The sequence below is a fragment of the Brassica oleracea genome, chromosome C5 (assembly GCF_000695525.1).
Source record: "Brassica oleracea var. oleracea cultivar TO1000 chromosome C5, BOL, whole genome shotgun sequence".
NCBI classification, from domain to species: domain Eukaryota; kingdom Viridiplantae; phylum Streptophyta; class Magnoliopsida; order Brassicales; family Brassicaceae; genus Brassica; species Brassica oleracea.
This window is the reverse complement of record NC_027752.1, coordinates 10,924,323-10,937,520: the sequence shown is the minus strand read 5'-3', so window position 1 is coordinate 10,937,520 and position 13,198 is coordinate 10,924,323. Positions and strand designations below refer to the sequence as shown.

At 41.6% G+C, this 13,198-nt stretch overlaps 1 protein-coding gene and 2 pseudogenes across 1 annotated transcript; all 3 read right to left on the bottom strand.

The window, feature by feature from the left end:
* LOC106295635 overlaps positions 1 to 4,479 on the bottom strand; it is a 7,169-nt pseudogene extending 2,690 nt beyond the window's left edge.
* Positions 4,480 to 5,153: 674 nt separating this feature from the next.
* LOC106295634 (wall-associated receptor kinase 5-like) lies at positions 5,154 to 7,736 on the bottom strand. Its single transcript, XM_013731594.1, has 3 exons — positions 6,859 to 7,736; positions 6,519 to 6,704; positions 5,154 to 6,433 (listed from the first exon to the last, which is right to left on the bottom strand). The coding sequence occupies exons 1-3, from the start codon at positions 7,691 to 7,693 to the stop codon at positions 5,241 to 5,243; spliced, it is 2,214 nt and encodes a 737-aa protein (XP_013587048.1). The 5' UTR covers positions 7,694 to 7,736; the 3' UTR covers positions 5,154 to 5,240.
* A 3,269-nt stretch (positions 7,737 to 11,005) lies between these two features.
* Positions 11,006 to 12,988, bottom strand: LOC106344498 (annotated as a pseudogene).
* Between the last annotated feature and the right edge of the window lie 210 nt (positions 12,989 to 13,198).

The window sequence follows — 13,198 nt, the reverse complement described above, 5'->3', positions numbered from 1 at the left end:
GTGGAGGCGATCGATCGGTATTCGGCTTCAGTAGATGACCGAGCCACGCCTGTTTGTTTCTTGGAAGACCATGCAATTGGGTGTTTGCCGAAGTAGACAATGTAGGCTCCTGTTGATGTATAGTCATCTCGATTCCCTGCCCAGTTGGCATCGGTGAATGCGTGGAGAGATGGTATGTTTTGTGATGAGAAGAATATGCCTTTGTGTGGAGTGCCTGCCAAGTAACGCAGTATCCGCTTTGCAGCGGCCCAATGGTCAGTGCGGGGAAGGTGCATGAACTGTGAGAGTTTGTTGACGGCGTAGGCAATGTCTGGTCGGGTGAGTGATAAATATTGGAGACTTCCAATGACGGCCCGATACTCTGTTCCTGATGGTAGTGGGTCACCACTCTGAAGTGTTAGTGTCGTTGAGGAGCACATTGGGGTAGGCATCGGCTTCGCATCCGACATCTTTGTCTTGTGAAGAAGATCTGCAATATAACGAGTTTGTGTTAGGTACAGGCCTTGTGAGTTACGTTGAACTTCCATGCCTAAAAAATAAGATAGTAAACCAAAGTCTTTAAGAGAGAAACGAGCAGAGAGAGATTGAATGAATTTATTTAGGATATCAGTGTGGCTTCCTGTGATGATCAAGTCGTCAACGTAGACGAGCATGTAGAGGATGATGTTATTGTGATTGTAGAAAAAGAGAGATGCATCAGCTAATGAATTTTTGAACCCGGACTGAAGGAGAAATGTCTTGAGCTCATTGTACCAAGCCCTGGGAGCTTGCTTGAGCCCATATATTGCTTTGTGTAGTTTACACACCGCCGTGGGGTTTGATGGATCTTGGAAACCCGGTGGTTGAGTCATGAACACATCATCCTCAAGCTTGCCTTGCAAAAAGGCATTGTTGATATCCAGTTGTCGAAGAGGCCACTGGCGTGAGACAGCAATACTAAGAACTTGTCTGATTGTTGCAGGCTTTACAACTGGACTGAAAGTGTCATGGAAATCGATTCCCGGCCTTTGATGAAACCCCTTAGCTACAAGACGCACTTTGAATCTGTCAACCGCTCCATTTGGTAGTCTTTTAATTGTGAAGATCCACCTGCATCCAACAATATTAGAAGCCATTTCAGGAGTGACCAGAGTATAAGTTTTATTTCGAAATAAAGAATCTATCTCAGCCTGCATTGCAGCTCTCCACCGAGGATCTTTGAGAGCTTGTGCAACTGATGTAGGTATTGTCTCCGTTGGCTGTTGGACAGTGGCGTGAAGGTTGAGCTTGTTAACAGGCTTGCGGGTTCTAGTGCTTATGCGTGGGGGTGGCTGTTGTGGTGCTGCAGGTTGTTGTGGTGCTTCAGTTTGTTGAGTCGCTGAAGTTGCTGCAACAGTTGTTGTTGAAGGTATTGTAGTAGGAGAAATCGCATCAGGTACTGCAGTAGGAGAAGGAACTGGATTGGTAGTTGCTGGAGCAGGGATGGGTTGTGTTGACTGCACTGGTGGTTGATATCTCTGAGTAGGCGTTACGGTTGACGGCCTGCCGGTGTCTCCTCTACTTGTGCTGGCCCATTTGATGTGAGATTTCCTGCAACACTAAAGGGAAAAACATTTTCATGAAACAACACATGACGTGAGGTATAAATCCTCGAGTTAGTACGATCAAGACAAAAATAAGCGCTCTGTGTAATAGAGTATCCTAAGAACACACAAGGTGTTGAGCGAGCATCAAGTTTGTTAGATGCATATGGCCTGAGCCAGGGGAAACACAAGCAGCCAAAAACTTTTATTTTTTTAAAGTTTGGAGTCTTAGAAAACAGAATTTGAAATGGCGACCTGAGTTGAAGTAGAGGTGTAGGCATACGGTTAATTAAGTATACTGCAGCTGCAAATGCATAAGTCCAATATGACCGAGGCATTGAAGCATGAGACAGTAGAGCTAAGCCTGTTTCGACTATATGTCTGTGGCGTCGCTCAGCTAGTCCATTGTGCTCAGGGGTGTGAGGTGGAGTTGTAAAATGAGAAATCCCATGGCTAGCTAGAAAACTCGAAAGACCAATGTACTCACCACCATTGTCAGTGTACAAGGTCTTAAGTTTGAACTGAAATCGATTTTCAACTAGAGATCGAAATTTTGAAAAAACTTCAAAAACCTGAGACTTTTGTTTCAAGGGATAAATCCATGTGTATCTTGTGAAATGATCCACGAAGATAACATAATATTTGAAACCATCTACTGAAATTATTGGTGAAGTCCACACATCAGAAAAAACAATATCAAGAGGATGATTAGATTGCAAAGTTGAAGTAGAAAACGGTAACTTGTGCATCTTATTGATAGAACAAGCATTGCAAGGCTTGTCTAATAAAGCGTTTGATGAAACTGGGAAATGAAAAGCAGAAACAATATGTTTTAAGATAGGAACAGCCGGATGGCCTAAACGAGAATGCCAATCTGAGAGAGTGGTTTTGATGGTGGAAGCAAACGCAAGAGATGGACGATGTGAGGAACTCGGAGTTGGCCACTCGTATGTTCCATCTTTAGGCTTGACGTCCACCCAAAGGGTTCCCGTTTGGAGGTCTCTCACCTGATAATAAGTTGGAGTAAAGGTCACAGAAACGCCGTTAGTTGAGCAAAGTTGAAAAACAGAAATGAGATTTTTTGCAAGTGAAGGAACACATAGAACTTTGTTAATAAAGAAGGGACAAGTGTAAGTGGGAATAGAGAAAGAACCGGTGTGTGATATCTGGAGACCCGAGCCGTCTCCAAGCATCACATCGTCACTGCCATTGTAAGGTGCGTGGAGAGAGAGATTGCTGAGATCAGAGGTCATGTGGTGTGAGGCTCCGGAGTCCAGCAGCCAAGTTGAGGAGTCGGAAAGCATTGCTGGATTAGCTCTTGGCTGCCATGGTTGTGTGGCAAACTGCCACTGCTGTGGGTTGGGAGAGGATTGCCATTGTTGAGTTCCTTGAGACCCACGTACAATACGAAACTCAGGGCAAAACTTGGCACTATGGCCATGAACACCACACGCTTGGCACCGACCTTGATACTGTCCTCTTCCTCCACGTTGTTGATTGTTTTGGTACTGGCGATTGTTGTTGTTGTTGTGGGGACGAGAGTTTTGATTGCTACGTCCTTGCTGGTTGTTGTTGGATCTCCATGATCGAGTATCAGTTGCATTAGCCACGATAGGTGTTGCTTGAGGAGTTTCCGTGCTTAGAAGCATAGCTTCGCGGTTAAGTAACCGCTCATGTAGCTCAGCGAAGGAGATGGGTTGATCTCTGCCATTAATGGCATCAATCTCAGGCTTGTACTCTTCACCGAGTCCAACGAGGATTTGTTCTGTTAGATCTTCAGGATCCATCGGTTTCCCAAGCAGAGCCAAATCGTCAACCTTGGCTTTGATGATGCGCAGGTATTCTGAGATGGTTTTGGTGCCCTTGGTACAACTTTTGATTTGATGTTTGAGCTGGCGGATGTGACCTCGTGTCGGATTTCCAAAGGCAGTAGCGAGGAGGCTCCAGATCTCAGCTGAAGTTGTGGCGCTGGAGACGATGGATTGAACCGGAAGGGAGATGGCTCCGATCATGGCGCTGAACAGGAGGCGATCTTGACGTCTCCAGGCAGCGAAGGCAGGGTTCGGCGTAGCTTAGCCTTCCACGGTGATCATTTGTGGAGGAGCTTGATCAGTGTCAGTAAGGAACGAATGTAGTTCATGACCTTCGGGTAAAGCCGTGACTTGCTTACTCCACATAAGATAGTTGACGTTGGTGAGTTTGGTGACACTTGACATGTTCACCGAGAGCAACGTACTTTGAGGGTTTCGAACATTGAAAACAGAGGTCTGTTCAACGGATGCAGAGCTTTCAGTGTTCATGATGTCTCAGAGAATCAAGGAATGAAGAAACAGAGATACAGAGAAAGGAGCGGGAGGGAAAAAGAGAAGAAGATGGAGGCGCAGAGAAAAAAAAAATTTAGGTCAAGGAGTCAATGCTGATTAGGGAAAGGAGCATGTTAAGTCCATCTAGCTTAACATGCTTTGATACCATGTTAAGCTAGATGGGCTTCCAACCTAAAACCAATTGGTGATAAGTGGCGTGGTCCATCTATCTTATATATTACTAAAGATCCCTTCCAACTACCGATGTGGGACCTTTGTCCCTAATACGCCCCCTCGAGATGATGGTTTTTTAAGCGTCAATCTTGGAATGTTTGGGCAAGGATCGAGGGCCAACTTTGGGCCGGATCGATGTGGATCGGGTTGGACTGCGTCGATCGGGCTCTGATACCATGTTGAATATGGAAGATGATCTTATTGATAGACTGAACATAGACATATATACATGATCGAGAGGCAGAGCATAAGGAAATAATATATTGTGCATTTACAGAGTAGTTAATGTTGTATCAATCAAGGGGATTGAGAGTATATCTTAACAGTGTATACGTAAGGTAGAAGTAAACAGCCACCAAGAACACACCATGCACCTTCATATTTTACCTCTATTTTCTCTCTATATGTGTTCCTCTTTTGAGTTTAGTTTCTCTCATCTACTTGAGTCCTGTTCTTATAAGAAACCCATGTACATGAAATGATATCTTCACTCATTTTCCCAGAAATTGCAAGCATAAAATTCAACAAGACCATGCCAATGTTAATGTAACACGTAAAGGAGAACATTATAATGTGATTCTTCTCCCCCATATAAAGATCCCTACGTGTCCCTTTTATTAGGTTTAATAGTGACAACTTCAGGTACCGATCCTTTCATCTTTTCTTTGATATCTTGTTAGTTTCCTCGCTATGAGGAAACCAATTTGGTTTTGTTAACACTTACTTTATTTTCTTACTATTCAAAGGTTAAGCTGGTTGATATAGTTACTAGGAATTTTCTAACGTGACCATATTATTTTTCAAATATGAAAATTGCACTCTAATCGTAATAAAACTTGACAATAGACTATTATTTTGATGACTTCGGCAGACGCTGCAGACCACACATAGAGGTTCAATAGCTCTTATTGAGGGAATTGTATCAACTACGGAAAAGAAGATGAATTATCAACATGGTTATTGATTATCTGCAAGAATCTCTCGAAGCATACATGTTCTTGAACTTCATGTTTTATACTCTATTTTTAGAAAATGTTTTGGAGGACATAAGAGGAAGCATTAAAATAGAATGACTTTATTTATTTTTCACAAACAAAAGAGATACAAGTGATTTTGTGAGAGCTGGACTGATAAAAATATATCAGCGCCCAGCTTCTATGTTTAACATTGTCACATTCTTGATGCTGTCATAGCCAGTGGTACTCGTATCCCCTTGTGCTGATAAGATTTCAACACCGACCAAGTGCTCATTCACCTCTGGCTCAGGATACTGATCCGACCCCTCATCTTTGGTTTTTCCGACTCTCAAGGCCTCAAGCTGTGCAGCTACTTCTTTCATCCTTGGCCTCTCCTCCCCCATCAGTCTTGTACACTCAACAGCAATTCTTGCAGCTTCATGTATCTCCCTCTGGTTATTCTCTTTCATCACTTGCTCATCAATGACCTCATGCAGCCTATTTTCTTTCATGGCTGAAGCAAAATAATTCACAAGATGTTTTGACTGCTGTGGTTTTTCGAAGCACAATGCCTTTTGTCCTGAGAGAAGTTCCATCAGGACTACCCCAAAGCTATAGACATCACTCTTCTCGTTTAGCAACCCTGTGTTGTAGTATTCTGGGTCTAAGTAACCTAGAGTTCCTTGAACCATAGTTGTGAGCTGCTCTTTATCCATGGGTATCAGCCTTGAATCACGAAAGTCAGCTACCTTTGCAGTTAAGTTTTCATCCAAGAGTATATTAGCAGTCTTGACATCTCGGTGGATGATTGGAATAGAAGCAGAGGAGTGAAGATATGCTAGAGTTCCAGCAATTTCTACGGCTATCCTCAGGCGGTGTTCCCATGTCATAGAAGAATCAGACATGGAACCGTGCAAGCGGTCGTAAAGGGTGCCACTGTTTATGAACTCGTAGACCAGCAAGGGAACTTCAGTCTCTAGACAGCAGCCCAAGAGCCTGACCACGTTCCTATGGTTGATCTGTGAAAGCACAAGAACTTCATTGATGAACTGCTCTACTTGGCTACTGTCTCCAAGCCTAGATTTCTTAATGGCAACTACGGATTTGTCTGGCAATATCCCCTTGTAGACCGTTCCCTGGCCTCCCTGGCCCAGGATTCTACTTTCGTCATAACCATTAGTTGCTTCCTTCATGCCTTCCTCAGTAAATATTTTGACATCAACGTTTGATGGCCCTGCTCCTGAGAGTCGCAGCCTCAACATGCCGCCACCGTTTTGCTCAAAGAATTGTTTCCGGAGCTCAATGCTTTTCATGTGCTTCATTTTCTGTTGTACACAGATAACGACAAGCAGGATGGCCAAGAAGCCGACGGTTGTTCCTGATCACATCACCCATAAATGATTAGAGAGTCGTCTTAATTCAAAAAAACGAAAAAAAATTAAGAACAATTGAGGGAGACTTACCAAGAAGAATTGGAATCCATCCGGTGTTTACAGGCTTGTGTTTACGCATACAGCCATTGGTGGTGGCATTCAATTCAAAACCAGATGAGCAACTACAAAGGAAGTGGCCCATCATGTTTTCACACGTGCTGGAACCTGAACAGTTATGTTTATGGATAGCACTACTAGTAGTACACTCATTTATGTCTGTCCCAAGGAAAAAGAATGAAACAAGAAATGTGTGAGGAAAACAATCTCTCTTCTTATTAAAACAGAATCATTCTCTCATGGACCCAACAAGAAATGGGCGAGGAAAACAATGATCAATACTCAAAAGAAGAAAGAAGTTAAAACATAGTACCTTGGCAGCCTTCTTGAAGGTATGGATTCCCATCGTAACCGGCTTTACATTTGCAGTTATACCCGTCTCTAGTAGTGGAGTCCAAACATACGCTATTCTGACCGCATATGCTTGTGTTTCCGACTTGCTTGCATGTCTGGTTTCCGATAGACCAATCCAGCACTACAGGGAACTTGGTAAAATTCCGCAGATTCTGAAGATCTTGGGAAGGAGAGAAGCTAAACATACCTTCTTCGACAAGAAAGGCGTAGGAGCAAGGATTGAAGTTATTAACAGACGCATCTCTGTCAAAGCTGCTTGATCTGATTATGAAACGTTTGCTCCTCTTAGGTACGGAGGTGTGACAGCAGCCTTCACCAGAACACACCCCGTTTTCCTTTGGGATGGAATCGCATGTGGACAAGCATCCAGTCGAGTAGTTCCGGTCTTCAAAAATCGTGGTCATGAAGGCGAAAGTGTTACAACCCACGGCAGTGAACCTGTTCTTGTTGGAAAAAGTAAAGCTCCTCAGATTTGTGTTGTAGGAAATTGTCTCAGCCACTCTTGTTCTGTTGTAGCAAGCGTAGGATCTAGACATGAGGATGCGTAGCTCGCCACTGTGAGAATAGTTGACCACTTGCATGTTGCCAAAGAATAGCTCGTTTGTTGTTTCATTACAGGTGAGGTTGAAGCTATCATGTACGGCATAGTAACAACCAGTAGAAATGCCAAAAGGGTACTCGATTGAGACGTTGCCACATCTAGTTTGGCAACCTCGCAAAGAGTGACCATTAACCAGCTGTGTATAAGCAATAGAGAAAATGGCTACCAAGAACAGGCCAAGCACCTTGCTCATCTTTTCTCTCTCTCTCTCTCTCTCTCTTTCTTTCTTACTTTGTTCTTACTTTTGAATGTTTTCTCATTTCCTTGAGGTGTTTGATTTCTTATAGGAGATGTTTCTGTCTTTACTCGCAGACGCTTTCTAATCCAGCTATACAGACAGGACCATTTCAGTGGTAACGCAAGGAAAGTTCAAGGTAACCCAACGGCTACGTTTGATAGTGTCATAGTGACTCCTTTTTTAGTTGTGGTTGTTGTATACATAGATTACAACGATTGGTAGGTCCGAGGAATCTTCAAAATCTGAAGAAATGGAAAATAAATTCAGGCCATATTTGATTAATTATATGATTATTGAAGAGAAAAACCATTAGACATTGGTCAACTAGTACAAGTCTTCTTCGTCAACCCTCAGTTATCAGTCTTCTTTTCTTTCCTTGATATTACCAAGCAAAGTATCATTATAAGTGAAGATGTAGGATTCGACCTTAAAAAAAAAAGTGAAGATGTAGGACTGGCGGCTGCAGTGGTGGTCCAGAGGAGGATATCTACAAGAGTTTCTTGTAAATAAAATAGATATAAGAATATGAAAAATTAAGAAAAAAAAGAGCTTGTACCTAAACATGTTATTTTTGAGAAACTCTTGAATGATATGTTAGTTTTCTTATTGGTTTTTTATTTTTAAATCCTATAACATATGCTGAGAAACCTTGCAACCGATTGTACCACTGATAGATGGCCTAAGGCTCCTGATCATATCATGCTCTGTTCTTATAACAAAAAAACATACAACTCCATACACAAAAGTTGACTAACGGTGAATGCATATCTGCAAAAGCTTTTTTTTTTGATGAAACTAATTGCTTTAATATAAAGGATAGTTTACACTCCAACAGTGGAGCTTGTTACAGACGATGCGAGAACTAATTTCGCTAAGGATACTGAATCAAAGAGAGGAATAAAATGATAGATATCAAACATGATCCCGAACAGTTCAGGTTGGGACTCTCTCTTGTTCAACAGGTTGATCAAAGATAGGGAGTCGGAGAGAACCGCTAGGGATCGGACGTTTGAGTAAACTGCAGTGACCACTGCGAGACGGACAGCTAAGGCTTCTGCCAAAAGTGCTGATGAAACATGAGTATGAAACTCTGCAAGGTTGGGAATATTTCGAGTGCCGTCACCTGAACACACACCGCCTATGCCACAACCTCTAGAGGTGGCATCCCATGCTGCATCGACTTTGCAAACCAGTACGCCAGGAGGAAAGGTAGGATGAGGAGAGGGTGATCTTCGAAGGGGCTGAATGAATCCAGACTGTATGTGAGATGGTGAAGATAATGTTTGTTGCACAGCTTCCCATTCCTTGGCATCCAAGATACTTTTAAGAGCTATTTCTGGGGCCGAGAAGACTCTGTTTTCAAAAATCAGCTTGTTTCCTGCTTTCCAAAAACTCCACACAACCCAAGGCCAAAGTGGTGAGACTAGACCTGTTGGAGGTAGCAGCCTGTAGTTTGTTCCCGATTTCAGGAGCCGGGTTTTTCACAATCGCAAATTGAGCTTGCAATACTCCAAAAGCCTGCTCCACATATTTTCGGGTTGCTTCTTGAATTTTAGCAAATAACTCTGCTTTAGGACCTTGAAGAAGTGAGATAGATTGGATAAATGTTGACCATTTTGGATATATACCGTCTGTGAGGTAGTACCCCAAATTATACATGTGTCCGTTGACCACGTACTCTACCCTGGGATCTCGACCTTGTAAAATGTCATCAAAAACAGGAGACCGATCGAGGACATTAATATCGTTTAAGGTACCTGGAGGACCCAAAAAAACGTGTCATATCCAAAGATCTTGTGAAGCTACAACCCCTAAGACAATTGACGGTTTTACTGATCCACGGGTGTACTGTCCTTTCCAAGCGGTTGGACAATTTCTCCACTCCCAATGCATACAGTCAATGCTTCCTACCATCCCAGGAAACCCGCGCATCTCTCCAATATCGAGTAGTCGTTGAAGATCCTCTTGTGTGGGTCTTCGTAGCATCTCCAAATAACTGTATTATTCTTTCAGTGAAATTATGTAAACACGAAATTACCGTGCTGTCACCAAGTCGGAGATATTCGTCAACCGTGTCAGCCGCATAACCATAAACAAGCAGACGAATTGCTGACGTACATTTTTGTAGTGGAGAAAGACCAAACCTCCCGGTTGCATCTCTTCTTTGTCGAAAGAATGGAACGTCTTCTGAGAGGCGATGGACAATATGCATGAATAATTCCTTATTCATGCGGAAACGGCGTCTGAATAAATGTGCCGGAAATGTCGGATCTTTGCTGAAGTAGTCATTCCATAAACGGTTGTGTTCTGCTTCACGGTTTCGTTCTATATAAGCATGTTTCCTTTGCTTATTGGTTTGGGCCTCCACTATGTTGTTGTATGTATCTTCGAAGATATCGTCGAAAGCTTCGTTCAATCTTTCTTCGTGTTCATCGGATGAAGATGATGACATTTTGCTAATCCCTCCTTGAAACAAAAAAAATATCAAGCCAAACGGTTTAGCAAATATTTTCTTGTTTCTAGCAAATATTTTCTTGTTGACTAAAAGATACTATCAAGCAACAAATATTTTCTTTTTTCTAACAGATTCTATTCAACCTAATCTAAATTGTCAAATTAGTTAGACTTTAATGTTTTTATATATCATGATGTTCGTTGCTTTTCACGTGTTTTGTGAAAGTTATACTTACATAACACATATACATGTATCAATAATAAATATTGAGAATTTGAGACGAGAGAAAAGCTTTACCAATTCCTCTTCATTTGTTTCATATTTTTCTACTATATGGAATCGGTCTTTGGAAATTCAGTCTAAGAATAACATTTTGTATCAAAGGAGATTTGAATCTGGAACGCAAAGAGCTAACCTTCTTGTGATATTTGGAGTTAAAGAGAAGCAACTTGTTGGAGTAGTAGCAAAAGATTACAAGAACTTGTAGCGACAGATATTAATACAAGTCGAGAAAACACAAGAAATAGTAGCAAAAGATTACAAGTTCTGATGAAGAGGAAACAAAGCAAAGGAGATAGCTAGCTAAACACAGGCTTGAGAGAAACTTATAGAAGCTAAAGTGAAACAGAAGACCCTTGATTTGGTTCACATGTGCTAAACAACAAAACACTTTCACAACTCCAAATGCACCCGTGAATTGGTTTACATGTCCTTCTACTCAACCTGCAACAACAAATAAGACAAGAGTTAGCAACATATAATAGTAATAACCACTCAAAACAACATTAATACCTTAAACTGAACATATAACATCATGACATCTCAGACATAAGTTTGAGTTTAAGAGATGTTTCCATCTCAGAGAGTGTCTCTTTTTTGGCAAGTAAACGATCAAGCAGTTTCTGCTTAGAGATATTCTGTTTGATTTCGAACAGGCCCTGTAACTTTGACAAGTCCTCTTCTTTACCACTCTTCTTCCTCTTGGTAGCAGCTTTAGCAGCCTTAACCCCAACAGGTCTACCCTCTGGTTCTCCCACTTCCTCTTCTCCATCAACCTCCAACACTTGTTTGCGCTTTTCTTTCACACTGTCCTTAGCCAGAAAGGTAGAGCACCATTTCTTGTCATGCCTCAGCTCCCTCCAGGCATGTTCCAGGTTGAACTTGATGGAGTAGTCATTGTAGAAGATTTCTAGGGCAGCTTTCATCACATCATCATCATTTTGACCACTTCTCTGCTCACTCAGAGCCGCATCAAAGCATCCAACAAACTTGCAGACTTGCTCGTTAATCCTAGCCCACCTCTGCTTGCACTGACCAAGCTCTCTAGGTGTTGTCCCAGCCAGGTGAGGGCTTGCGTTGTAGTAGTCTTGAATCCTCTTCCAGAAAGTACTAGCTTTCTGCTCATTGCTGACCACAGGGTCTTTACTGGTGTTAAGCCAAACACCAATAAGGATTTTATCCTCTTTGGGAGACCATTTCCTCCTCTCCTTGACACCAGACTCATTATGACATTGGCTACTGAACGAAGCAGGTTCGGGTGAATCAAGGTCATATGGAGATTGACTATACAGTAGGTTAACAAAACCAGTGTTGCTATCCATGGTTAGAGAATGCTCTGTGTCACTCTACTAGTAACACAGAGCCTTAAGTAAGCGATTTATAACTAACAAACATTTAAAGCCAATAAAATCTGAGCAGTTAGGAAGGTAGAAAGCAATTCAGTAGCATTTAACACCAATCAAATCTGATTAAGTAGAATGGTCTGTGTAGAATGCTCTATTGTACTCTACTAGCAACACAGAGCCTTCGGGAACCGATTTATAACTAAGTAACATTTAAAACCAATCAAATCTGAGGAGTTAGGAATGTAGAAAGCAATTCAGTAGCATTTAACACCAATCAAATCTTACCAGTTAGAAAGTTTTACACTAAATGAGTTTTAGCATTTATAACATTTTCACTTTGATTTTTAGTTATTCCCGAGTTTAAACATTTTGAATTTCAGATTGAACTTCTGTTTTTTTAATATTGGAAGTTTTACATACAACTACTATATGTTCAATATAGTTATACATACAACTACTATATGTCTTTATTATTCAAAGAAAAGAGACTAGGAAGTTGTTTGTACAGTACCTTACAGACACTCGCGAGGTCAGACACTCGCGTTCTACGCCTTTGAAGCTCTTCCTGAACACACATGAGATAAAACAATCAAAAGTTTTTAAAAAAATGCAGAAACAACAATCAAAAGCAGAAGGAGAGACACTAACCAGGCAGAAACATGACCACCAAACCTATTAAAACTAATACACAAACCATTAGACAAACAACCAATTCAAAGCCATTTGTAACCCCTGATTTCTTCTTAGATAACTCACACACTGTCTTATCTAGCTTAACCGACTTCTGCTTAGTCTCATTACCTTGATCCTTAAGCTGCCTAAGTTGTGTCTGAAAGTCACTCATCTCCTCCATTACCGCCACATCCCACCATTTCCAAACATGGCAGTCTCCATCATCAACATTCTCACACGTGAAGTACCTTCTGCCTGGATATTTTCTACTGTAAGATGTTGCAACAACAGGCTCACCACCACAGTAGCATGTCCTCGGGATTCCATCATCAGCCTCAGGTTGAGTTGGGTACTGAACCGGCTCTGGAATATTGTAGCTACTCTCAGCTTCATCCGCGTACATAACTACATATCAGCTTCTGCTTGAAGAAGGCATGTTAAACCTATGTCATACTCGTCTGATGAAGAAGGCTGGCTGTAGCTATAATCTTGTCCCATGTTTCGTTAACCTGAAAGAAATTGACAAGGTAAATATTAGACATGAAAAGTTAAGAACTTGTTCTCCTATACAATCTCAATCGTTAATAATAATCTAAGAGAAGAAGATAGCTCCAGAGTAACAATCTTAAGAACACAAGACTCCCATATTGATTTCTACTCCAATGATGTTAGGAGTTTTCAAGGCTCCTAAGACAAATGCTGTAGTAT